Source organism: Sceloporus undulatus, chromosome 6 (assembly GCF_019175285.1).
Source record: "Sceloporus undulatus isolate JIND9_A2432 ecotype Alabama chromosome 6, SceUnd_v1.1, whole genome shotgun sequence".
Classification (NCBI taxonomy): domain Eukaryota; kingdom Metazoa; phylum Chordata; class Lepidosauria; order Squamata; family Phrynosomatidae; genus Sceloporus; species Sceloporus undulatus.
This window is the reverse complement of record NC_056527.1, coordinates 120,294,521-120,321,290: the sequence shown is the minus strand read 5'-3', so window position 1 is coordinate 120,321,290 and position 26,770 is coordinate 120,294,521. Positions and strand designations below refer to the sequence as shown.

The window sequence follows — 26,770 nt, the reverse complement described above, 5'->3', positions numbered from 1 at the left end:
GGCAAAAACTGGAAAGGACTTAGCAACTGGAAATACAGTGAGTTTTCCAAATGGTAACAAATCTAGAGAGAGACCTTTTGAATAAAGCCACTTCACATTTAATCAAAAAGATGAAGGGGAAAGAGAAGAGGAGAATCATCTTCACACAGATTCTAACATCAGCCAAAATGGGGTGGTAGACATTGGGGCCACTCTTCGAATCAGGAGAAGTCTATATTTATATATTTATAGATATGTTCACAGAAGTAGCAGTGAAAAAGCGAGTAGAGCTGCAAGTGACTTCTAATAAATTACATTCTTTACATTTGCACAAGGTGAAGAGGGGTAGGAAGGGGAACAACATGGCAGGAGCTGCACAGGGGAGGGAAAGTAAGCTGGCCCCCAGGCTCCCTTTCTCCAAGGCAGCTCTGGGACCGGTTCCTCAGGCAGTCTAGGCAGGCAAAGCCTGAGCAGAGAGAGGTGAAAACTCAACCTACCCATCCTTGCCAGTGGCGCCTTGCCACCCACCACACTGCTGAATGGCAGCATCCTTGCTGGGCTAAGACTGGTAGGAAGCAGAGAGAAGTGGTGGCAAGCCATTCCCTCCCCACCTCTAGAGCCGTCCAAAGAAGAGGGAGAGCGAGGGAGCCAAGGCTGCTTGGGAGTGGCGTATGTGGCAGGTTGGTCACATTCAGTGCCCTTTCCAATGGCAGGGGGTGTCCCTTTGCCACCCCCATAGTCTCATTGCAGCCCTGGCGGCTTTGCAGGTGTTTCTGCAAAAAGATTTGGCCTATGTGTGGCCTTGGCGGCTGATGGGCAAATAGTGCTTTAGCCTCAGGTCTTGATGTTCCCTGGGACCTGTTTTGCTCAGCAGCAGTTTGTGGCCACCAGATGTGAGCCTTGGTTCCTTCCAGGCCTCTGTGGGAGCATGAGAGTTACAGAAGACCCATGCACTACAAAGGTCTCTGGCATGGAGTTTGGGTCATGATGGCAGCTGCACTGTTGGACTCCTGAGGAGATGCATCTCTCAGGCCATTTTGCCAAGTCAAAATGTTAAAGAGTCTGGGACTGGCACACAGGCTGAGCTGATTGCCTGTCAATAGCAGCAAACAGGACCACGCAGGGCCAGTGGCTCTGCAGAAGCATGCACACCGATCGCCAAAAGGTGCCAGTGGATGTTTGCATGGTCCCATGTCCATCTGTGGCCCCCAGTCCTATTCTGGGTCCTGCACAGGAGGGGATGCAGAAGGATGGCTAAGCAGAGGGATCTGGCTGGGGAGGCAGGAGGACAATGGCAGCCTAGAAGCTAGCTTGGGTGAGGGACCTGTATAGCTCTTCAGCTGTTGCTGGACTGCAACTCCCAGCAGCCTTAAGGAGCATTGCCAGTGGTGAAAAATGATGGGAGCTGTAGTCCAGGAAGCATCTGGAGTGCCCATGTGGGTCCTACCCTGCTGTCCATCAACTTCACAGGGCAGCTACTCACATCATCCTTATACCACCCTGAGCCACACCTCCAATTCTGGACAATTCTGTCCAATTTTGGAAGCAAAGCAGAGCTGAGCCAGGCCAGTCCTTGGCTGAGAGAACCCTGGGAAACAATCCCAGGGACTGCCAGGCAGGGCTACGAAAACATCCTGGCCTGAACCCTGGCAGGCAGGGGGTGCCAGTCAGAGTGGACATGAACGGCTTAGATAGACCAGATACACTTAGATAAACACTGGTCTATCTAAGCCAATCATGTCCACTCTGATGCATCCTCTGCCAGGCCTTCAGGTGAGAACATGCTTCCACCCGAAGGCCTGGCACAGAGCTATGGCTGCCGGCAGAGCTGACAATACTGGCTAACTGGATGGATTCCTAAAGCTCTGACCCCATAGAAGGCAGCTTCCTACCCTCTACTCTGAGAAGCCCCAACTTCTCACTAAGTTGGGCTGAAAGGGAGCAGCAAGGCTGCTGAGGCTGGAAGAGCAGAGAAGAACCCAGTGGCCAGATATGGCAAAGGAAGAGGTTGAACCAGGGCCAGCATGAGGAAAGAGGAATGATGGGGGAAGGAAGGGGGGAAAGTGGGGATTGAAAAGAGGATGGTTGACCACTTGTCAGGAATGCTTTTTGTCCCTCCCAACCCCACTCTTCTAAGGCATCTGGAAAAGAGGACGAGGGGAAGCTGGAGATAGAAAGAACAGAGGGAGTGGGAAGGAGCAAGCCAGGGAAAAGGGACTGTAGGCCTGGCCCTGGGCTCCTTTCTTCAAGCATGCAGACCCCAACCCTAGCCCCTCACTGGGGTGGCAGCTGGATTCGGGGAAAACCAAGGCTCCCCTTAACAAAGGGCAGTGGGGTGAAACACTTGGAGAGGCTCTAACATTTGTGGGGGGAACTCCAAGCCCCTTCACACACATTAGCTGGCAGTTGTTTAGAGAGTCCTCTCTGTGTTCTGCCAAGGCAGGCAGATGTGCCAGCAGAAGTCAAGGTGGCCTGGCAAGGTCTGTGCTGGGAGTGGGGTGGGGGGCACCCTGCGCCTTTTGTGCTGACCTCTGACCATTGGGCAATGCTGCTCCCAGTGCCCACTTCCTGTCCTGTGTCTGGTTGGAGGAACGGACGAGAAGAATGCACATGCCTGTGTGCCAAGCAGAAAGTGAGAAATGTGGAGGGGTGCCATCGTTGCCACTTCCCACTCTGCCATGGGCATTGCCCCTCCATCCCTGGCTGCTGTTCTTGGTTTCCAGCTAGGGAGAGAGCTGGTGCCACATCCGGAGTGTGCCCAGTAGAAACAACAGGGTGCGCATGTGTGGTCTGTGTTAAGTCTTCCTGCGTCCGGCTCCTTTCGGCCCTTGAACCCCGAGGAGGAGAGGAAGGGACCGTCCCTCTGGCCCAGCTCAAAAGTAGCCCCAGGCGCCTGTGGTGCAAGACAGGAGGGTCGACACACATGGAGATCTCCACTCTGGGCGCTGTTGGCATCGCTGCTGCCAGGGTCAGAAGAGGAAGGCTTTTTTCTTCAACTCATTCCGCTTCCACAAGGCCAGCTTTGCAAACTCCTCCGGCGGCATCTCAAAGACACACAGGAAATCCTCGGGGGACAGGTGCCGCTGCAACAGATGGAGGGAGAAAAGGGGGCTGTCAAGATGCCTTTAAATGGACACCTGGTCCTGGGTTTGGATCCAGGATTTCCTATGGATAACCAAGATCCATGGATGTTCAAGTCCCACTATATACAATGGCATAGTAAGATGGTGTTCCTTATAATTCAGGTATTTTCTTGGGGTGGGCAGGATAATAAATATTTCTAGGATACTGGAATGTGTATTTGCAGCTCAGTGTTGATTCCCTTGAAGGGGCGAATGCACAAACACACATACCTCCAGCCGTGTTCTGTCTACTCCGGGCGGCAGTTTCACTCTCCCTCGATTTGTCACCATCAGCATCTCATAAGGATATATCTTTAGGAGCAAAATAATCGGCAGGCACTTGAGTACAAGGTTTGCATCCCTGGGCAGCAGAAGGCACCCCGTTCTCTCCCCACTCCTCCCTATGCCCCCCCCCCAAAAGTGGCTCTCACCTTTTGCTCCAGCATACTAGGGAGGGAGTTTCCTCTGTCCATGCGTCCTCTTTGGCCATTCTGCACACACACACACACACACAGAGACACCCCCCCCCCCCCCCCAAATGCTCAGCCCTATGTCATAGGCAAGGTCTCCTTCCCCAGCTGGGGGCTGGCAAAAGATTCACCTCCAGCTGAGAAGAACCAGCTGCCCATGGCCTTGGCTCCCTTGCCCTCCCTGTGCCTTTCCATCCCTCCCAGCCTCCCCATTTCTTTTTCCTCTGCCTTGGAGTCCCCTCCCAGCCTTTCAGTGCGTCTGGGTGCCCCTTCGGCCACTCTCCAGAGTCAAGGGACTGGGAAAGACATGGCAGGGACCATCGCCTCTTCTGGCCAGGTGGATATGTGCTTACCTGCAGGCCTGCAAAACAGAAAGAGAGAAAGGTAAAAGGTTTTAACATTGGCAGGCAGTGAGAGGGGGAGAGAGACAAGCGTTAAGCAGCGGAGGGAGCCACGGCCCCTAAGGCAGCAAATGGCGGAGGCAGGACTGAGGTGCTATTCTCTCTTTCTGCCCACCAACTGAGCTGTCATTGCATCTCTTACCTGGGCTGCTTTTCTCGCTGCCAGCAGGGCTGAACTCTGTTGACTGGAGCTGTAGAAGAAGGGAGCAAGAGACAGTCAGAGGGGCCACATTGCACACAGGTGGGGCCAGCCCTTTGGCTGAGAAGGGGCACTTAGCATCCCTTGGGTGGCCATTGGGTCCCGTGTCAGGGATAATGCAAATCCACTTTGGGTTTTATTCCAGATATTAAAGGAACTATCCAAGGTGAACTCAAATCTGTCCCCTAAATGGGTTCAGTGCCTTGAAAAGTTTCTTCAAAGCTTGGGATAAAACGTGGGTGGATGCATTGCCCCACTGACAAGGAGACCCCCAGTCGGCATTCAAACAGAAGCCAAAAGCCCAAATGGAATGGAGGCAACTGCCATGAAACGTAGCCCAACATCCCTTGGTTAAGCAAACAATAAACTGGATATGAAGCGCATACACATCTTACATGTGTTTGTGATTTATAAGAGGAGGAGGTCATTCTGAGAATGGTTTGGCTGGTGGAGCAAACCCAAAATCCACATTCATACCACCTACGACCTCCCTCTCCTTGCAAGAGGCTTTCCAAACCAGTCTTTTTGGAAATGGAATTGAGGAGCTTCAGGAGGTGAAAAGCTCTTCCTGGGGAACCTTACCCTTTTTTTGACTCTTCAGTTGGAGTGGTCCCCCTCCCAGGTGCTTGGGGGGGCATGAGGGGTCCCAGGTCAGAAAACCCCATAGTAGGGGGTCAGCAGGCCTCTTACCCTGGTGAGGGGGCTTCTCCCATAGGCAGGAAGGGAGGAGGATTTGGAACTGCCACTGTGCAGAGCTGGAAAAGACGAAGGAGGAGGAGAATGGTCAGCTGGAGGAATTTCAAACTGTCCTCCATTCTGAGCATGACTAAGAAGCTTGAATTTACATTTGCATTCATGTTTTAAGCTTTTATTTGGTAATGTCCTACATTTTCCTTGAACGTTCTACATTCTGCAGTGCCTTTGGGGTTAGGACATCTGGTCACCCTGGACTGGCCATGTCCTGGGGCTCCTCTGGCTCCTCAGCAAAGAGGGTGGGAGGTGATAGGCCCAGTCCCCAAATGCTGGGAGGAGGAAACCACTATTTGGTCAGCAGGGAAAGAAAATCCAAGCAAGAGGAACTGGTTCCATGAGATCTCCACCCCGTTGACCAGACAGGCGCCTACTTTTGCCCAAGTGTGGGTCAGGCGTCCACTCACACGTGTGGAAGGGCGTCCGGTCTGGGAGGGAGCGCGTTTTCCTCCGGATGGGGAGCGACTGCTCTTTCTCCATCTCCTCTTTCAGGATGAGTTTCCCAAGATTGGAGGCAACCTGGGTGGGAGGGAAGGAAGGATGCGGCTCAGCTGCAAAAGGACTTGCTTGCCCCCACTAGCCCAGAAGTGGGCAATTTGGTGCCCACCAGTTCTTCTGAGAGCAAACCCCAGCATTCCTCGCTCTTGCAGGGGCAGATGGGAGCTGCAGCCCCCAAACCGCCAGGCCGTCATCCTCCTCCTCTTACCTTGCTCAGTTCCTCCTTCTGCAGCTCCTGCAAGGCCTTCGAGTCCTCAGAGTCGTCGTCGTCTTCCTGGCCTCTTCGGGATGCCATCCTCCGTCTCCATTCAGTCTCTGTGAGCAAAATAAGGGAGATCATAGACTCATAGAATCGTTGAGTTGGAAGAGACCACAAGGATGTCAGGAGTCTTTAGCACAGTGGAAACAGCAGAAAAGAGGCAAATATGGGGAAGCCTCATGCTGCAAGGCAAGGCAAAGCAAGCCTCTCATGGCTGCTCGACTGGCAAGGGCCATCTTGCCCAAAAGATGCCCGGATGGCTCCCTTCCACACACTGAAAGGCTGGTGATTTTGGTGGGACTTACTCCCATAGAGCTCCTCTGCTTCAGGGCTGAGGATGGCAGAGGAAGCCGGACCCTGTGGTTGTCCAGAGGGCACTGGAGCGCCTGGCACATCCTAAGCCCAGCTTGGAAGCTGGGTTGGGGTTTTTTTTTCTTGTGTGTGCCCCCAAAACCAGTTTCTCACAGGGGCAGGCTAAATTCTCCTATAAGGTGGAGCCTGATCCAGGGCAGGTGCTCTGTGTATATGTGTGTGAGAGTGTAGCAAACATGCCATGCCACAGGTCTGCCCCATTGCACCCATCCATGTAATGTCAGAGATGGGAGATGGAAGGTGTCCCACAATGGAAGAAAGCCAGGGTAGTAATGAATTAAAATGGGCACAGATGTTTCTGTGGGGCAGGGGCAGAGAGAAAGCCCCAATGTGGGTCTTCTTTCCCTGAGAATGGGTCCATTAGCCTTTCTTGCGCCATCCCACCCCTGGGAGGCCCACTGGTGCCCTTGGATGGAGAGGCATGCTCAGACGCACGTGGCTGGAGGCAAGCATTCATGCATCTCTCCTTTGCCCAGATCTGAGACTCAAGGTGGCTTATGGAGATTAAAACAGATCCAGATAAAAGCCCACGTCACTAAGAGCATGCAGAAGTTAAAATGGCATTACAACATCCATAGAATTAAATGCGATTCAGAAGCACCTATTTAAAAAGCATCACATAGGGACATGGAAGCACACTACTGAAAGCTCTTTCTCCATAAAATGTCAGTTTGGCATCAGCTGGTTCTCAGAAAGCAGGACCCAAACCAAAGGACTGGAATGGCAGCAACAAAGGTCTTGGCTAAGCATCAGGCAGAACTTCCTGGCTGGGCAAGAGCTTTTCAACAGGGCAATTCACTGGAAGGAGGTGAATTCTCCTTCATGGAGGTTTTTAAAGGGAGGTTGGATGCCCACTTGCTGCAATGCAAAGTATTTTGGAATGGTTTGGTCCTGAGTGGGGAAGACCCATTCTGGCAGAGATGAGAGCTGCCAAGTTGGCAAGACACAATGGCCTCCTGCCTGCATCCCCCCGGCATTCACCCCAGGATCACCCAGATTTAAGGCAAGCAGCAACAAAGAGGCTTGCCCCGCAGGGAAGCACTACAGGCAGTGCCATGCACATACCCACAACTGCCAGGGAAGGCGGGCAAGGCCAGTAGTCCGTCTCGATCTTGGCAGGCTGGTTGGGGTCTGGCGGCTGGGCAGCTGGGAACTTGGAGGACTCAATGATTTGGCCCTCGATGAGGTGTTTTGCCCCCTGGGGTGGGACAGGTGTCGTCGAGGGCTCTGGAAGGAGGAAAGCGGGGTGAGCCTCTGGCACTTTTCCCACGCCACGTGGCTGCCACGGAAGATGACATGGGAAGTGGCACCTACCCTTTTGCTTGTAGATGGGAGGCTTCTTGTAGATGTTCATCTCCACTCTGTTGGTGTCTAGGAGAGGGAAGGAAGGCAGGAAGGAGCAGAGAACCCGGTGCAAATCATGCCAAGACCCTGGAGGTTACCTCCACCCCAATGAGGTCCTTTGCACCCCTAGAGCAGAGTATGTATTTCCCATTCCTCCATATCCTCCATCCCTTCCCCTCTCCCTGGAGCTCCAGCTAGAAAATGCAACACTACACAGTCTTAAAAATAGTTGAGCAGGAATTCCTTCTAGCTCTAACAGGGAGCTCCCACCCAAACTACAACAACAGCTGTGCACCGGGTATACAATTCCTTGGATTCTGTGGGGGAATTCCCAACAGTGGATCTGCAAGCCTCCAACACTGGACTTGGGATACAGCTGACATTGGCTGCATTCATCCCCAACCTACAGTTCCCATGAGTCTCTGGAGGAATCCTTGCCGGTGAATCTGAAATGCAGCTGGCGTGGGCTGGTACCATGTAGGCACCACACTCTTAGAGAGGGTCCCCTCTACCCAGCCAGAGAGGAGCTACATCTGGGGAGCCAAGCGGGGTCTGGGGGGGCAAGAGGGAGACTGTGGGGGGCTCACACAAGTCCTACCAGGATGGTGGAAGTGGTGGACTCCACTGCGGCTGGCGGTGGTGCCAGTCTGGCGACTGGCACCTTGGGAAGCATTGCTGGGGGACTTGTTCTCCCGGGTGACCTGCAGGCAGAGAGGAGGGCAAGGCGGTCAGCAACGTCTATGGGCTCCTGAGCTTTCCCTGGTTGGCATGTGCCCACCTCCCACTCCTACTGCCAAGGCATCCACCCCTTCACCCCTCCAGTGCAAAAGGTCTCCCTCTGCCATGGGGCGGCCACAGTGTCTCAGATGGAAGAATGAGTAGCCCTCTGCGGGAGTCCCAGGATGGCCAACGTTCCTTTAAGCCACAGCTGTGGGAGGCAAAAGGCTACTCTCAACCCCTGGCACACAGCCATGCAAGACACGAGACAGGCATGCAAGACACAAGTCAGTTTGGGGAGAGTCTCTAAGGCAGGGCCTGAAGGACACCCATGGACCCCAAAGATGTTTTTGCAGCTTTTGAGCCTGCCAGACCTCTCCCCAGATTGCCAAAAAGGGGAAGGAAATCAGCTCTCCAAGATTCCACAAGGAGACCATTTTTAAATCAGTTACAGGGCCACCTTTTCAAAGCTTTGCATGGATAGACGTCCACTTGTAATTTGGGGGGCAGCCCTGAAGCCCCCAGAGAGTTCTGGGGCAGGAAAATGGCCCCCAGACTTGCCATAGTTGCTGACCCCTCCTCTGACACAGGGAGACCCATGCAGAGACATGGACATGATGCAGACGGATGCTGGGAAGAGTGTGATCTTGCATGCAGGAGATGGATACTCATCACCCCCCTCTGCCCCCTGCAGCCCCCTTCCTTTGCAGCCCCCCATCTTGGCAGCCCATCTCCGAAGGAAGGACCTTGGAGCAGCACTTACTTCTGGAGAAGGAGGAGGAGAGAGAGATTTGGGAGAAAGGGAACGCTGCAAAAAAAGAAAGAAGGGGTTGGGAGAGACAGGCATTACTGGATGCTGGTTTGTTCAGCTGTTCATCCTAAAGTGAATAAGCTGCCTGCCAGCTGACCATGGCACCGGTGGAAGTGAAAAGAAGAAACGGTACAACAGCAAAGCTTGCAGCATGTGTCCTTTCACTGCCAGCCAACAGGTCTCTTCCTTAACAAGAGACATCAGTTTCTGCTGGCCATGATCCGCGACACTTTGGACAGAGCACAAGTATCTCACAGCTACAAAAGCCAAAAAATGTGAGCAAACCCAGACTGCTCCCCATCCACCAAACTGCAAGGGATTGAGGGGAGTCTGTCTGTGTAGTGCTCAGGGCTGCATTTACACAACCTCTGAGAAAGCATAACGGTTTGCACAATTACATTTACACCAGCATAGTGCCCCAGCAAGGCTCCAGCCACTGCTTCACCCCCTTAAAAGTTGATTTACTGTGCATATTCATGTATAAGTCAACCACATGTATAGGTCAAGGGTAGGTTTGGGGGCCACAATTATGGATTTTGATACAGTCAAAGGTAAAACTTAGTGTATGTAACAACGGATCTGAAGGATGCAGCACAGGAAAACGATGCCAGAGAATGCTGCCATTTCCCCACCCAAGCCTTCGAAAAGGCTAGAAGCAGAGTCACAATGAAGAGCAGAGGAAGCCGGTGCTTCTTTGAGGTTCTCTCAGGACCAGCTCAGCTCTCACCTTTCACCATACGATTCAGAGAAGGAAACAGGTCCTTTTTAAGAAGAGTTAAGGTACAAGTACTTACATTGACCCATGGATAAGTCAATCCAGGTTTTTGGGGTCAACATTTTGACTAAAATTTCTAGACTTATACATGAATATATAGCAATTAATTCCATTTTAATGTGCATATTTTTTCTTAAGGATGTGAGGTTTAATCTGCACCTCTTAATTTTTGTAAGCCGCCTGGAGTCCCAGGGGCTGGTAGCAAAGTGGGTTCCAAATCCAGTTCATAAATAAGGCCAGTGAAGAGGAGTTGGGCATGATCGTCCTCCAGCGGCAGCAATGGAGGCAGCAGTTGCAATGCAGTTATGAGCATTGCAAAGATGTCCTAGGAGCCACCTGCCCAGGACCCGGCCGTGGCTTCGAATGGGGTTGTGCCCACTTTCTTGCTCACCTCGCGGCTCCGTGGCCTCTCCACGTGGTCCAGCAGGGAGTAGGTGAAATGGGGCTCGTAGATCATCAGGTCTGGGCGCTCAATGTCCAGGATGGCCTTGTCCTTGGGGATGGCCGCCAGGTCTTTGTAGCCCAGCACTTCATTGTCCATTTTTGCCTGGGGAAAGGGGGAGAAGAAGAGAAAGAAGGGGCAGAAGATGGTGATTCCCACCCAGATGGACATTAGCCTGACTGGCTGCTTTGGCCAGTGTCTCTCCAGCCCCAACTGAGATCAGACCTGGGGGTCTCTGGCATCTCAGATTTGCAAGAATGCCCTTAAAGCACCTTTGCTGAAAGGAGGGTGCAAACAAACAAGGTTTTCAGGGAGACTCACCACAATGCTGGAGGGCGACCCAGGGACGCTGGAGCCCCTGGAAGAGGCCACGCTCCCCGGGGAAGTCAGCTGGTGCTGGAAAGGAAGAAGAGGAGACCTGGGTTGGAAGGAAGGCTGCACCGTTTGGGTTTTCAGGGGATGCATTGTTATGGTCTTGTCACAAGTGGAAGTCTGCATTTGGTTACTAACTACTCAGAGTGAGATAGAAGATTTTTAGAGTTTCATATTTAGTATGCATATATATGTAGTTTGTAGAAATCAAATAAAAGGTACATGCATTGGAATGAATTCGAGAGGCCCAAGAATGCAAATAAGAGTTCAGAGTGACCCAAGGCTCTGACCTCGAGGATCTGGAAATTGTTGTTAGTTAAAGTTAGCAGAGAGACATGAATGTGAATTCCTCCCAGAGTGACAGCTGTCTAAAATAAACAATCTGTGTTTTACAAATTCATCTTGGTCCCCTCCTTTCTGATTCTGTCAGACCGGGTTTGCTGTGAGTCAAGTGGAAGTGTTTTATCAGTTTTCCACAACAAGAGAACTGGCCTGAGGGGCAGGAAGCAGAGGACAGGTTTAGTAAAGAAACAGAGGGTCTTCTGCTGAGATGGGGAGGACCATGGAGCGGAAACCTTTCTGCTCCTCAAACTCTCTGGGGCTGCCAAATATATAGTTTGATATATATATATATCTCAAACAAAACCTAACCCAGAATTGATTAGAAATCCAGCTTTGAAAATCAGGTGTTTTCCATGCAAGTGATCCCTGTGGCTTATTTAGAAGATGAGTTGTCACTCCCAGGAGAAGCCATTTCTCCTCTTTGGGAGCCAAAAATAGTATTCCAAAGAGGGACCAAAGATATAGATATATAAAACCTGCTCCCCAAACCCTTGGGAGCCCCAATGTGAACTTGCATGGTGGTGCGTGGGAGGATTTTATGGGAAGAGATGGGGGGAGGCCATCATCAACAGAGGACCAATCCATTTTGGGTGTCATAGTCCAAGAGAAGCAATGTGTCCAAGCGCGGCGGTGCCATCCATGTCTGCAGATGGCATGGACTGACCTGAGAGATGGGTCCCTGGCTGCTCTTTGCCTCGGTTCCTCCCGCAATCCAGGGATTCTCTGCAGGGCGGCTGTGAGGATTAGGGCAGCCATGTGTGCAAAGTGCCCAGAGCAGTGCAAATGTGACGTCGTCGCATGTTTGCATGAGGGATGGGTGGGTGGAGCGTTTGAGCCTTCCTTCTCTGAAGGAGTAAAAATCCCATGATCAGCAGGTGGCGATGCCTCCCCAGAAAGCAGAGCGTGTGTGGAAGCACAGCGCACGCCCATCTGTGCAAACGGAGGAGCGGAGGCCCAAGGTGCACATGCATTTTCAAGCATTGCACTATTATTTCCATTTAGTAGGGATGCTTTTGCTACTTGAAATTTGTATTTTCCATGTTGTTGTTATGTATCGTCGCATCATCTTCAACTTATGGACATGGCAGGAATGTCTATCATCATCAACAGCCTTGCTCAAGTCTTGCAGATTCAGGGCAGCCGTTGTGGCTTCCGTTGCTGAATCTATCCACCTGAAATGTGGTCTTCCTTGTTTCATCTTTTCTAATGAGTCAGGTTGCTTCATGATGTGTCAGAAGCACAACAGCCTCAGTCATTTTTGGCTTCTAGGGAGAGTTCAGTCTTGATTTACTCTCATACCCATTTATTTGTCTTTTTGGCACTCCAAGGTATTTGCAGGACTTTCCTCCGGCTCCAGCTTTCAAATGAGCTGGTATCCCCCCCCCCCAGTCAGACTTTCTTCACTATGTTCAGGTTCCAGGGGTTTGGACTGGATGGCTCTTGTGGTCTCTTCCAACGTAGATTCTATGATTCTAGGATGAATGTTAACCAAAGGAGGAGGGAAAGTGGGAGACTGAGGGATGCTGAGCATGCTGGAAGTCTAGAGTGCAAGACATGCCAATATCTTAAAAGATACCTTAATCATGCACTCGGGGGTATAATGCACCCCAAAACCTTACACACTGTTTGTATCAAGGGGTATTATTTTAATCCCCAATAACAATTACAGCATGTGCAGAGGATAAAAAGACCCCGTATTCATGCACAAAACCAAGTACTATTTGCTTCATACAAACACATGGAAACCACAAAGGAAACAGAAATAAACAAATGTGTAAGACAAAACCAACAGTCACTGGGAGGCTTTTCCCCTGCCAAGGAAAGTCCATTGGTCCAACCAACTGGCAAACAGGCCCCTTCATACCGGCTTCTCTCGCACTGTGGTCCCCGACACGCATGTTGTCCCCCCAAAAAACACGCTTCTCCAGCCCAAAAGTCAAATCCATTAAACTCCTGTAAGTCTTCTGTAGCAACTTTTGAATGAGGTGAATCATGGAAACAAGGGGCAAAACCCATTTGCTGGTCCCAACTGGGATGGGCTTATGGGGTCACTGGGATTTGTGAGTTGATCCTAACTGGGACGAACGAATCTAGGCCTTGACTACCAAACAGCCCGAATGTGGGGGCTTCTGCACAGAAACTGTTTTCAGGGCTGCGTCGAGTGAAAAAATGCCATCTTCCTTGATTCAAGCTGTACCCAGACATTTCCTCCAAATGCTCCCAAAACAAAGCAAATATCAGAGCTATATCTAGAGCTAAAACCTTTCCTGGTTTTTGTAACTATTCCAGTTTTGGTTCTTCTAGAAGAATTTGCTGATCTGTTTTTCTGTTACAATGAGACCATAAATCCATTAGACACCCGGCATGGATGGCTTAAAATATCTCACATTGTTGCTGGGGTTATTTGCTGTATTCTCTACAGTTTTATTGCTGTTATTTCAGGATGCTTTGAGTGATGCGTTATTCCACCAGCGCCTCTTTTGACTTAATTGTCCACAACAACATCAACATTATGAAGCGATGGAAAGGGTTTTTTGAGCCTCGTTGGGTTAAGTCTACTGTCTCCAGCAAAGACCCCAGTGCTACCAAATATCTTTGAACAGGAGCCAATGGAGTCAAGCATCTCCTTGGCTTCTTGGACCGTGGTTCCCTCCGACCCACCGCCCATCGCCAGCTCATGCAAAGACCCCCAAAACATTGCTAAAAAGTCACTAAACTACAGGCACATCCCAGTTCACAAACCTCCAACGCCGGAGGTTTTTAATGAAAGGGCCTTTTAATAAAGCCTTTTAATGAAGTCCAGACCCCTTCCCCCCCCCATCCCCTGTGGACCCCAACCTCAGGCAGACCCATTGCATTCTGGGCCCCAGACGTACCTTCTGTAGCCTTTCCATTCAGGGTCCTGCTTGAGGGTCCGGCTCAGTCAGTGCCACGTCCTGCGCAGAAAAGAGGGGAGAGAAACGTGATATATATCATGCTCAGGGGGGTTTCACAGTGGGCCAAGGAGCCCTGCTGCCCTCCACCGGCTTCTCTCCTTTTGGGCCCTTTGACCAAATCCCAATGGCATTTGGCTGGTGAATCCCTCAGAGGAGGGGTCCCAGGCCTGCCCTGCAACACAAGAGGGGTTGCTGCCCTCTTTGTCATCACAATTGGGGAGTTTCTGGGGGGCAAAGGTCTTGCTTGCACTTATCATGCAGAAGACCACCCCCCAGGTGATTTTTTTTTTGGGGGGGGGTGTGCAGATTTTAGGCTGAAACTGAAAGCTTTCAAATTCACTTGGTCTACTGGAAAGGTGCAGGGGGAGATATGGTTCAGCCCCCTGGACAGTCCCTTTAGTGTCTGGAATAAAACCTGGACCATCTCGCCACCCCACTGATGGGGGGCTACCAAGCAGCACCATCCGCCCCATGGCACCAGTGGGTCCTCCATTGGAAGCACAACGGCAGGGCTTCCCACAAAGCACTTTGTCCAGCAAACCACCATTGCTCTTTGCTGCTCAGGGTTTGGAGGCTCCCCTCAGCTGGCCTTGCAAGGATTGGGGTCTGCCCCCTAAGTCTCTGCTGAGAGCAGCTGGCCAAGGGCTGCCCACCCTCCCTTTGGGTTTTCATAGTATTGTTGCTACTGTTGTCATTACTTTGTGGATAGCCACTAAATACTTCCTACAGAAGAGCCCTGGGATCCAGAGATGTTTGAAGGGAGGGAAACCTTAGACTGAAGCCCTGGAAGAGTCTTCTTGGCTGCGAAGGTCATTGCAAACCTTAGCTGCGTTGCTGCAGCAGAGGGAAAGCTAACACAGTTTCAAGAGAGAGCATTCAATCACTCTCTCGGTTGCTCAGGGGATGGATAGTTTTGGGAGACAGAAACCAAAGAGAGGCAGTGAATGTCTAGAAGTTCCCCAGAGTCCACTCCTGACATCATGAGACTCTTTTAAAAACAGGGAGAGAAGAAGACGAGGAGGAGGAGGAGGAGCCCTGGGAAGTTCAGGTGTCTGCCATTGGCCCTCACAGCCCCCAGGTGGCAGCACTGGGCATCCATCCCAGCTCTGGCTTGCAGTGATGCAACACAACAACACAATAATGCAGCACAAGCGCAGCAGCAGCAGCACCAGGTGCGCCTGGGAAGGGCCCACTCTGGCCTGGCTTAAAATCATAGAAGCTTAGGGCTGGAAAAGGCCACAAGGGCCACCTAGACCAGCACACTGCCATGCAGGAACACACAACTACAGTACTCTTGAAGGATGCCTATTCAGCCTCTGCTTTGTTGCTGTTGTGTGCCTTCAGTCCTATCCTGGGGTTTTCTTGGCAAGATTTGTTCAGAGGGGGCTTGCCATTGCCATTCTCTGAGGCTGAGAAAGAGCGACTCACTCAAGGACTCCCAGTGGGTTTCATGGTTGAGGTGGGACTCGAACCCTGGTCTCCATAGTCCAGCGCTCAAACCACTAAGACGCGTTGGATCCCTCTGGCTTTAAGGCCTCCGAAGATGAAGCGTTCATCATGCTCTGAGGCAGTCTCTTCCGCTGCTGAATAGCTCTTACAATCCATAATTCCCTTTTAATATTCCTCCTACAAACAGCATCACAGAATCATGGCATCTTAGAGCAACCTAAACAGCCATTTCCCCAAAGCTTTGGAAACAGAGTGTGCGCGCACACACACACGCACACACACACACACTTTCCCAGGCCAGCATTCCCTGGAGATGCCAGCCACAAAGGCTGGTGAAACGTCAGGAAGAAACTCTTCTAGAACATGGCATTCACAGAGCCCCCGAAAAACCCACAAAAAACTATTTCCCCAAAGCTTTGGAAACTGGGCTCCTCTTCCAAAGCGCTCCTTGATTTTGGGGAGAGGGACAGGTGCAGCGAGCCAAGCCTGGGAGGGAAGGAGCGTGCCTTTGGCCAGAGCATTTCAGGAAGGGTGAGCCAGTCTGTCCCACAGTCAGACCGCTCTTATAGTAAGGAAGTTCTTCCTAAGGTTGAGGTGTAATTTCTGTTCTTGCAATCTGAATCTGTTGTTCATGTCCTAGTCTCTGGAGCAGCAGAAAATAAACTCACTTCATCTTCGCCATGGATATTTAAAGACTGCTGCCACATCTCCTCTCAGTCTTCTCTTCCTCAGGCTAAACAGCCCCAGCTCCCTCGGTCCTTCCTCCTAGGGCTTGGTTTCCAGACTTCTGGTCATCTTGGTCCCTCTTCTCTGGACCTGTTCCAGCCTGTCAATATCCTTCTTGACTTGAGGTGCCCAGAACTGGACATGGGAGTCCAGAGGAGGTCTAAAAGTAGAAGGGCGTGAGACCACGACTTCCTCTGATCTGGACACTACATTCCTGTTGTGCAACCCAGGACGGCACTGGCTTTTTTGGCTCCTGCATCACTATTCATTCGCATTTTGCTTGTTGTCCATTAAGGCCTCGAGATCCCTTTCACATGTACTGCTTTCATGCCAGGGGTTGCTTACCCATCCTATATTTCTGCATTTCACTTCTACTGCCTAGATGTAGTATCTCACATTTATCCCTGTTGAAATTTGTTTCATTCACTATCCCACAATCTAAGCAATTTATAAAAATGTTAAAGAACACAGGAGCCATAACTCTTGGCGCTTCTCACCGGGAAGAAGCCCTCTCTGGGCCCGGTCTCTGGCCAGCTACAGATCCATCTAAACCATCTAGCCCACAGTTCACCACAACAACCTTCCTGAAATCATCTGCAGTATTCCCCAGATCTACCAATCCTGGATTTAAAAAGAGAGATGAGCTTTTCTGACTTTCCCCCTTGACGTTCCATTGCATTCCTCTTTGGTGGTTTCCCCTTTCTTCTATAGGTCTCTTTTAAATCTCAACTCAAAAGTTCTTTTTAGATCCGCCTTGTTTTCCCAGGTTTCCTCTTCATTGGAATGGTTTGCAACTTGCTTCACTATCTCACCTTTAAGAAACTCCCAGGCAACATGCGCTCCTTCTGGGCATTTCTGACCATGGGAACCCACCTAGTATTTCCCGAGGCTTAATGAAACCGCCTTCTTTCAGCCCAGAGTGAGCGTCTGGCTGCGTCTGGCTGCGTCTTTGTATAACAAATCCCTTTCCCACCCAGGGATCCTACTATTTCTACCCGTTTGACCAGTTTGTCTTTGCTGGCTAGGATCAAATCCAAAATATCTGACCCCATTGTTGCTTCCTCCACCTTTTGTACAATGAAATGGTCTGCAAGGCGAGTGAGGAATTTGTTGGACCTCACACTCTTGGCAAAGACTGACTTCCAGCAATTATCAGCTGGCTGGAGTTTCCCATTACTACCATATCTCTCCTCATTGGTTTCAGGAGGATATCATCCAAATCTCGAGTCTGGCCTGGAGCAGATGCCCACAATGAGGCCACTGTTGTTTTTCTCCCTTTTAATTTTTACCCAGAGGCTTGCAACCTGCTTTTTCATGCTCTGAATCTAAGGCATGGCTCTCCTCAGAGGTGCACGCATCCTGGACTCACCATGTTACGCCTCCCCTTATACATTTTGGTCTGATTCTTTCAAATATATTATACCTTTCTATTACTATATTTCAGTCATAAGACTCATCCTCCCAGGTTCCAGTGATCCTATTAAATCTTATTTGCTTCACTGTGTTAAAGCCTTCAAGTTCATCTTGTTTGTTTCCCATGAGCTGTGCATTGGTGTAGAGGCATCTAAGGGCATGGGTCATCCTCTCCAGATGATTCCTTTTGGGTTCTTTCTCTCCCCTCTTGGTTCTTATACTATTGGCCCAGTGGCCCCTGCCTCATTGAGGCTACCAGTATTTGTTGTCCCTCTGCCCTCCAGAATATTGTCTCTCTGCTCCATGAGTCCTATAGCAAATGCATTCCTAGCAAACACAGCCCATCTCTTGCCGGAAGTCCTTCTTCATGAAAGCATGGCGTATGGCGCAAGTAGCCAATTCTTTCTTGATGGCACCATCTACGGAGCCAACTGTTCACTTCTCATATTCTCCTCCTTCCTTCTGGGCCATGTCTTTATACAGGAAGGAGCAATAGAAGAACAACCTGCATGCCAAGGTCTTTAGCTTTAGCTTCCTCCCCAGAGCCCCATAGTCCATGGCGACATGTTGGCGGCTGTATCTTGCCATATCATTTCTCCCAATGTGGATCAGAAGGAAGGGGTCAGTGGGCTTGATGAGTCTTATCACCTTCTCCGTTATGGGTCTTTGCTCCTGGAGACAACACACCTTTCAAAACATATTACCAGACAACAAGGAATCACCTACTGCCGCCCCATGCCTCTTCTTCCTTTGGGGATGGACAGTGGCTCTTCCATCTTTCAAACCTCCTAAGGCCACCTCCTTGCCTCCAGACTTGTGAGGCTCTTGTCCTTGTCCCTGTGCCTCATAATTGTCACTTAAGGGGAGAGCTTGGAACCAGTTATGTAGCTCCAAGCTTGATGCCTGGTTCCTGGTGTTTCTGCTTCTGTGCGTCACATTCCTCCAAACATCTCCCTCTGTCTTTGGAATTATTACCCTCCCTAGCGGCATCTTCCGGTTTTTGCACTTCCAAAAGCGCTCGCTCCCCTCTTTCCAAAAAAGCTTTCTCCTTCCTAATAAGTGTAGATACAAGGGCAGCTTTTCCTCCAAGAGGGCAACCAACTTGCACTTGCTGCAGGTACAGCACAGCAGGTCCTCTGGCAAGGAAGCAAACATGGCACAGATGTTGCATCACCATCCATGTTTGTCATCCTGTAAACAGAGTGGCACAGCGTTCCAGACTTTCCCCTTTATGTCCCCCGGGAAATGCTTACAAAAACTGCCTGTTTTTCTCTTCCTGTTTGCTGGGCTCAAAACGCGGAGGCACCAGCGATATGGAGCAAGTGGCTGCCAGCTTTGCCCGCAACCAGGCAAGCGACTCAGCAAGCGTGGCACCCCCTTGGGCCACGTGTTCGCGGGCAGCATAGGGCCCAAAACAGACAAAAGCACCCACACAAAAGGGCCTCCAAACGGCACAGGCAAGCCGCCGCCGATGCTCAGCTGCAAAGCACAAGCTCACCTCCTCCTCTGCCTCCTCTTCCTCTCTCTTCAGGGACTGAGCTGCAAAGCCTGAAGCGGCAGCCCTATTGAGCCAGTGGCTGCTAGCTTTGCCCTCAAGAAAGTGGCTGACTCAGCACATGGACCATGCGCCAGTGGGAGAGAGCACATGGCCAGAGGCAAACAAAAGCCCCCCATACATAAACCTCCCTCCGAACATCACAAGCAAACCACTGATGATGCTTGTTGCAAAAACAAACAAACAAACCCCACAGTCTCACCTGCTCCCCTCTCTTCAGAGACTGCCCCCAAAGTAATTAGCTACAGGCTGCTTGGAATGAATTACTTCCAGCTCCTGGGTCTGCCATATACAGTGTCATGACCACAAAGGAGGACAAGGCACCATAAAATGACATGTAGGGCATTATAAAATAAAAGCTAAAAGGCACTCATATAAATATAAATGTATGTTTCTTAGTCATGCTCAAAATGGAGGACTTTTTGCAATGCCTCCTAGACATGTCCTGGAAAAGGAGGGTGTCTGATCAACCTGGTTTGGCTCTCCATCTCTTTGGCATCTTTCCCTGCTTCTCAGTCTCCCTTAAGGAAAGGATGGTGGGGTCCCATGGAGGAGGATCAGGGGCAGAGTCGGGTTGTGTTCGCTGGGCATTTGAGGTTGGCTTGATCTATAGTAGGCAAGGCCCATTAACTTTACAAAAGACCCTGTGCAAATGCAAACTGCTAGAAATGGGGTTTTCCAGAAAGAGATATTACCTGCCTGCACTTTTGGAGTCTCCTCCATAGGCTTGCCAGGCCTTGAGATGAGAGGCTCAAACCCTGAGAGCCAAGAAGAATCCCTCTCTGTGCCATTAAGTACAATTCATTAAGCCTCTGTCGCAATTGCTCAGTGTGTGTCATTCAAATAATAAACACCAAGTCTGGCAAAAGTGAAAATAAGCTCTGCACTGAAGAAACCAAACAGACTTCACTCAGTTCTGCTTTGAAAGCCTTTGAAAGCACTGCTGTTAAACAGCACATGGGAGTTGCAGTCCAACATAGTTAGTTTTCCTGGTTCTGCTTTGAATAGGAAACAGTCACTGCCCCAAAGCAGCCTGGAGCAGCAAAAGGCCAGGAAGATACAGAGGGAGGGATGGAGGATGAATGGATGAATGGATGGAGGGAGGGAGGGAGGGAGGGAGGGAGGGATGGGTGAAAGAAGCTTCCAGTCTGCCCCTGGCCTCCCTGCCGCCTCCTGTCCTACCCAGATGTGAAGTCCTGCCCCACACAGGTCTCCCTGCCCTCGACTCCGGACCCATGGGGCCCAGCCTGCCAAGCGACAAAGGGGCAGGGAGATGGGCAGTGAGCCGAGGCTAATGCAATGAGAGGGGCGCATGAAAAATTAATGGCTTGCATGTGGGGGCGGTGTGGTGTGGTGTGGGGCAGGGAGCAGTCAGAGCAGAGGCTTGTGGAAGCAGAGCTCTGGCAGCTGGGAGCCAGACCCTTTCCCACTATCATCTCAGTGGCACATACCTGTTCAGCTGGCCCTCCGCATCCTTGCAGGGTGGCTGGTCGGCTGGGGAATTCCTTCTGCAAAAGAGAGGCAGAGGCCATGAGCGTCTCCCGCTTTCAGCCCTATGTCCCCCCACTACCTCCTCTTCCCCATGGCAGACTCAAAGGGTTGCTAGTAAGCAGCTGGGAGGAACTCCCCAAGGTTGCTGAACTTCTGTCGGGAGGGAGGGAAGGAGGGAGGTTCTGGCCGTGAACTGAAGCATGCTAATGATGTGGCAAGCAAGACGTCTGGCTCATGGCTCAAGAAGGGACTATCTGGGCATGGCTAGTGGCCACAGATTTGGGCAACAATAACCTGGTGCCATAAACAGAGAGGGGCACCCTCCCCACAGGTCCTACTGGGCCTGTGAACTAGCCCTCAATGGGAAGCCACAGGAAAGCCCTCTGTGTCTGCAGCCTCTGCTGCTCTACTGACCAACCGGGTTTAAGCCCTGGGCCTCTTTGCCTGGCTGGCAGTGGTGCCCAGCTGTGTCCAGCTCTTACACAGGGGTGCCCTCATCTCCCAGACCCCTTGAAGTGGGCTGCCATCCCCCTCCCCATGCTCTGCCTCCGCTGGGTGGTCCCTCTCTGTCGGCCCATTCATGCTGGCCCCTCACCACAGCCTGGCTGTCAAGGCAGACGACTGTCGACTGGGCGTTCACAACCTGAGGAGAGTTAATGAGCCCTTTTGTTCAAACAGCACACACTGCACACGCACACACAAACACACACACACACACCAGGGAAGGCTCCAGAGAGGCAGGCAGCTAGGCCTGGCAAGAGCCTGCCTGCAGCACTCGAAATAGCTGACAAGCCCAGCCCTTATCATAAGCTCCTGCCCAGCGTCCAAAGAGGCAGACAACAGAGGTTGCAGCAACCAGGGAAGCATCTGTCCTTCTGACCCCCAAAACCTACACACACAGCTCAGTTCCGTGGTGCTTCCTTCCACCATCTACGACTCAAGGGATGTTGCAAGGAGAATGACACCAGCCAGGAGGATATCTCAAAGCATCACAAGCACATGGCAATGGTCACGGCTCCAAGGCACAAGGACACGTTTCCAACCAGCTGCTGCAAAAAGGAGAGCTCCACATGGACCCTTCTGGAAGGCCAGAACATGGAATGGGATTTCTGCATAGAACGCTTTTGACCACAATGAGATAAACAGCAAGAGACACAACTGACCACACAGAGGGGAAGGCAATGGAAAACCTCCCATGAACAAGTCTTGCCAAAAAACCCCCACAACCCCATGATCTTAGGGTCGCCGTAACTCAGAAACAACAAGCAACTCAGCCATTTGGAACAAGATGCCATCCAGAGTCTCAGAAACGATCCTAATATTATTATACAACACACTGAAAAAGGGGAGGGGGAGCTGTTTGGGAAGAAGCCCTGCCAAGGGAGTATCCCTCGAGTGGCAATTAACACCTAAATAATATGGGAGCAGAGAATTAGGGAGGAATCATGGCATGGGATCTAAGTGGGGACTTCAGTGCCATGGGACCCCCACTTGACCATTCTGCGCAAAGGACATAAAATGGGAATGCCAGGAGGGGAAGCAGGGGACGGGGCCCTTTGGCTTGTGGCAATGGAGCGCTGCAATATCCTTCCAAGCATCGCTTGACTATTATCTCAGAATTAATCACTTCTTTGCTGCTGTCCCTCCACCCCCAAAACAGGTGGCATCTTGAAGAGAGGTTTAATAAATAGCATGAAAGAGTCCAGTCATCAACCATAGAGGAGTTCCACAGCAGAAGAGCATTGGAGCAAGTTGAGAGAAGGAGAGAATTGGGCAAAGCTTGGGAAGGGAAATGGGAAAAGTTGCTTGGACATGATGCTTCTGGCCCATCCCAAATTCCACTTCCTCCGCTCCTGCGTTGTCTCTGGCAGAGAGCCGGCTTTCACGCTCCCAGCTGCACCGACTGACCATCCGGCATTGCTATCCCCTTCCTGGCCTGTTCCCTCCCCTCTGGCCCCCATTGCCCCTCTGAGCCAGATACACAAAAACACACACACACAACACACACACAGAGTGCCAGGAAGGGTGGTCCTGCACGGATCCAGCAGCCTCCCAGAGGCTGTTGTTGATCCCAGTTCCTGACATGGCCTTCCAGCCACAGCCCAGCTCTCCCATTACTCCCTTGTTTGCATCCAATGGAGTGGACTCTGGCCACAAAAGCCACAATGCATCTGCATGGGATGCACGACACAGTCAGCGTCCCAGGACATCGGCTGAAGCAAAAACAGCCTTGAGGTGGAACAACATATGAAAGACAAAAAGCCAGCATGGCATTGTGCTTTGGGAGCTGGACTATGACACTGGGAGACTGCATGAACCCACTGGGTGACCTTGGGTCTCTCAGCCTCAGAGGAAGGCAATGGTGGCAAACCCCTTCTGTACAAGTCTTGCTAAGAAAACCCTGAGATAGGTTTGTCTTAATGTGGCCACATAAATCAGAAACAACAAGAAGGCACACAGCTCCTGACCTCTGCCCCTCTGCCCTACGGTGGGACTGGCCTGAGCAACTATGCCTAGACGGGAAGGAGACCCCCTCGATGGCTGGGCAGATGGACACTGGGAAGGACAGAGGGAGGACGCTGGGACCAGGCCTGTTCCATTCGCCCTCCTCCTGAAAGCCTTTTCTGTGTGCAGGGGCCTGGCAGGCAGGCAGGGAGCATGAAGGGCACTGGATAAGAGGGCAGCATTGTCTGTGCCAGGGCCAGGGCAGCCAGCGCTCACGGTCAGCTTGGCAGAAGCAGCACAGGCCTGAGCTCAGAGTTTCCATCCTTGGCCGGCCGCTGCGCTGCTGAGAAAGCCAGGGCTGGACTCCTGGACGGCTGCTCAGGCTGCTGAGGCCAAGGGCAATGGGGCTGGGAGCTCCTGGTTCTCCAGAGGCTGTTCAGGGGGACCTTGTGGCCCTGGGAGGCAGCCCAGGCGAAGGGTCCCCTCCTCCTCCCCAAAGCCCCTGCTGGGTCCAAAGTGGGTGGGACTTGCCATCTACATACCCATCTTACTTGGACCGTGTCCAGAGGAGGGCAACCAAAATGGTGAAGGCTCTGAGGATTATGAAAGCATAGTTTGGTGCCCATGTGCATAGATGCACACTGCCCACACATGAGCACGCACAGTAGGATATGGGTTCAGATCCAACCTGAGGCTGCCCTGAGAGTGAGCAAGTGAGCCAAGGGCGGGTAAGGGGAAACAGACCTGCCCCCCCCCCATTCCTCTTGAGTTCAGGGTGGGAGTCCTCTAGCCCTCTGGGTGTCCTTGGGATGCAGATCCCAGTATCCTCCTAGCCAGCATAGAGGGGGTGGATGATGGGAGCTTCAATTCAGCACAATGGGGAAGGCTGCTTCAGCCTAGATTTGGCAGGGGGGCAGTGGGCTCAGGCTGCTTATTTTGGGTGGTGTCCCTGGGCTCCTCTCCTTCCTTCCTTTGTCGCGCCTGCCTTCCTTCCTTCCTTGCCATGGGGCTCCTTATCTGGGGAGTCCGGTGTGGGACTGGCCCCTATCAGCCATGGCAGCCCTTGATATCTCTAGGGACCATCCCAACCCAGGCCCCACAGGAGGGCTCCAGATAAGGGTGGCTGGCGGCAACCTCAGTGGGGAGCCCTTCCCAGTCCTCCCCCTCAACAACAACAACAACAAACGACATGGGATTCCTGCAGAGGCACCCTGGGGAGAGAAAAAGTTGGCAGCCAGAGAAGAGGAGGAAGAGGAGGGTGGGAGGGGGTTCCTCTGGGGATCTCAATTGCGGGGAGGTCTACCTATGGGGGCCCAATCCTGCCACAACCCCCGTGGGCCAGATCCTGGAGCTCTGCCAGGGAGGAGGCCTCCCTTTGTCTGAGATTGGCAAGGAAAAGAGTCACGGGATGATGCCTAATCCAGATTAAGAGTGGGATTAGCTTGCTCATCAGGGCTGGGTGGGTGTGTATATATGGATGGACAGGCTCTTCCTGGCCCAACGAGGGAGAGGGAAGGTGGTGGTGGGGCTGGGCAGCAGCACAGAGCTTCCCAGGAGGAAGGAAGGAAGGAAGGAAGGAAGGTGCCCTGGCACCATGCCCTGCCTGGACACTTGGGCCACAGAAAGGGGACTGCCCAGCTGGACATTGGCCAGGCATGGCCACCCAGGGCACTGGGAGGGCATCTCCCCCCAGTCCTCCTGCCCCATGGCACAGGCTCCCTCCAGATGGCAATGTGCTGGGAACCCCACATCCAGGGATCTTTTTATCCAGGGATCCAACCATCCAGGGCTTGAAAATATGTTTAAGTATGCATAGAGCGGCCGTTCCAGGGCAGCCAAGGAGACCAAAACCTGTGGCTGCACAAGTCCCATTAAATGCAATGGCAGAGTGCAATGGGGCCCCTTAGAGAATATGGCCAGATAAAGGCTTGCTTTTGGGAATTTAGCTATTCCTAAAAGATGTTCAAGCCCTGGAGGCTTCAATCCGGGGACAAGAAAAGGCAAAAGGCAAACCTTAGTTTTGCTACTGTAGACCAGGGCCACTATTGCACTCTGCCAGCATTGTGTTTAATGGGACTGGAGCCTCCAGGGATCTTTTGGGAGCCCTGTGTGTGTCCTGGAACCAAACCCCAGCCAAGGCCACCAAGGGTCCGTTGTAGTAGTAGTAGTAGTAGTAGTAGTCGTACTACCCCATTGTACATAATGGGGCCTGAGCATCCAGAGATACTTTGGGATCCCTGGGGGTCCTGGAACCAAACCCCAGCCAAGGCCACCAAGGGCCCACTGCGACCCCCAGAACTCATGGACGAGTGACTAGAAGGCGGACCTGCAGAGCCCTATCCCCATCTCCAAGGCCCCAGCTCTCTGCTGGGGAGCTAAGCGGGGCCAACCTGGGTCAGCATTCAGATGGGAGGCTTCCCGAGGGCTGACTCTCTCTGCAGCTGTTCCTTCAGCCGCCCTTCCTCTGGCCCCCGCTGCCCCCCCCCCAATGCGTGCCTCCCAGCACTCTTGGCTCTGCCTGGGTCCGGGGCGCTGGGAGCTGCCTCCCTTCTGGAGGGAATGGCCGGTGCAGAGCCTGGCCGAAGGAAGGAAGGAAGGCAGAGGCCCTGGAGAGCCGCTTGGCTGGCTGGCAGCCCCTTCTCCTGGCCTGGCCTCCCGGGGCTGTGAGACGGCCAAGGGACCCTTCCCCCGGCCGCCCCTCCTGCCCTCCGGAGGGCCCCCGGCAAGGAGGGCTTGGCAGCCGGGCGGGCGGCAGGTGCAGCTCCGGCAAGAGAGCCGCCGAGGCGAGGCCCGGGGAGAAGAAGGGGTAAAGGCGGGGAGGCCCCGATGGCCCGAGCTGCCCCGGAGCGTTCATCCCAAGGGAGGGCCCTCCAGAGCCATCGGGCCAAGCAAGGAAGGGGCCTGGGTCCTCCAGGCAGCCGGGCCCCCGCTCGCCCTGGCCTACCTTCCCCGGCGGAGCATTCTATTCGATGATTCTTCCCACCACGCCGCGCGCCCAGCCTCCCCCCTCCCTCCGCGTCTCCCGGGGCAACGGACCGAAGGAAGGAGGGAGGGTGGGGAAAGAAGGAGGGATGGAGAGATGAAGGAAGGAAGGAGGAAAGGATGGAGGGGCTCCCCCGCCCTCGGCTGCCCTCTTCCGGGACCCCTTCTCTCTCTTTCGGCGTCGGAAGGGGAGGGGCTGCTCTCCCGGCTGGAGAGCCCCAGAAAGGGAGGCCAAGCCCGGGCCCCCCGCCCCTTCCCTGCCTCCGAGGGGCCTCCTCCGCCTGCTCCGCCTGCAGGGACCGCAGCTGGGCTCCCAGGGTCCGGAGGGCCGGGCTTTCCGCCGACCGACCACCGCCCTCCTCATCCTCCTCCTCCTCCTCACCACCAACGATCCTTCCCTCCCAAAGGAAGGAGCCCAAGGGGCTGCTCTTCCCAGGGCCTCCTCCCCTCCGTCCTCGGGGGCTCTGATCCTGGGCAGAAACAGACCCCCCCCCAAAAAAAAGACCGGGGACAGGGCCCTTCCCTGCCTCCCTCGCCCTGCTGCCCTGCCCCGAAGGGAGGAGGGAAGGCAGGCAGGCCCTCCCTGGGAGAGCGAGGGGGCCCCAGCCCCCAAGGAGCCCCCTCGGGCCCAAGAGGGCCTCCTCCTCCCTCCTCCTCCTCCTCCTCCACTCCTCCAGCCCATCGGGCGGGAGCCTCCCTCTCGGCCGTCTTCGGGACGAAGGCGCCCGGAGTCTTCCCTCCCTTGGCCTCCACTGGGGATGAGGGCCTTGGCCTTTCCAGCTGCCCTTTCCTCCCGGCCGAGGAGCCAGAGGCCCCTGTCTCCCTCCCTCGGCCCCGTCAGGCGCCTCACCTGCCTGCGCTGCTGCTGCTGCCAAGGCCTCCTTCAGCCTCGTCGTCTTCATCCTCCTCGGGCTCCGCGC

General features: G+C 53.0%; 1 protein-coding gene across 4 annotated transcripts; it reads right to left on the bottom strand.

Annotated features, from left to right (window-relative positions):
• Positions 1–80: 80 nt before the first annotated feature.
• Positions 81–26,769, bottom strand: DMTN (dematin actin binding protein). Of its 4 annotated transcripts, XM_042477150.1 has the most exons (18): positions 26,709–26,769; positions 20,823–20,829; positions 20,384–20,444; positions 13,730–13,789; positions 10,461–10,535; positions 10,089–10,244; positions 8,875–8,919; positions 7,993–8,095; positions 7,365–7,421; positions 7,116–7,277; positions 5,628–5,734; positions 5,329–5,440; positions 4,862–4,926; positions 4,115–4,163; positions 3,925–3,932; positions 3,533–3,592; positions 3,333–3,413; positions 81–3,062 (listed from the first exon to the last, which is right to left on the bottom strand). In XM_042477150.1, the coding sequence occupies exons 4-18, from the start codon at positions 13,745–13,747 to the stop codon at positions 2,949–2,951; spliced, it is 1,212 nt and encodes a 403-aa protein (XP_042333084.1). In that variant the 5' UTR covers positions 13,748–13,789; positions 20,384–20,444; positions 20,823–20,829; positions 26,709–26,769; the 3' UTR covers positions 81–2,948. The 4 variants fall into 4 exon arrangements, with proteins under 4 accessions (XP_042333084.1, XP_042333085.1, XP_042333082.1 ...); XM_042477151.1 differs by lacking the exon at positions 8,875–8,919; XM_042477148.1 differs by lacking the exons at positions 13,730–13,789; positions 20,384–20,444; positions 20,823–20,829; positions 26,709–26,769 and adding an exon at positions 11,518–11,699.
• Between the last annotated feature and the right edge of the window lies 1 nt (position 26,770).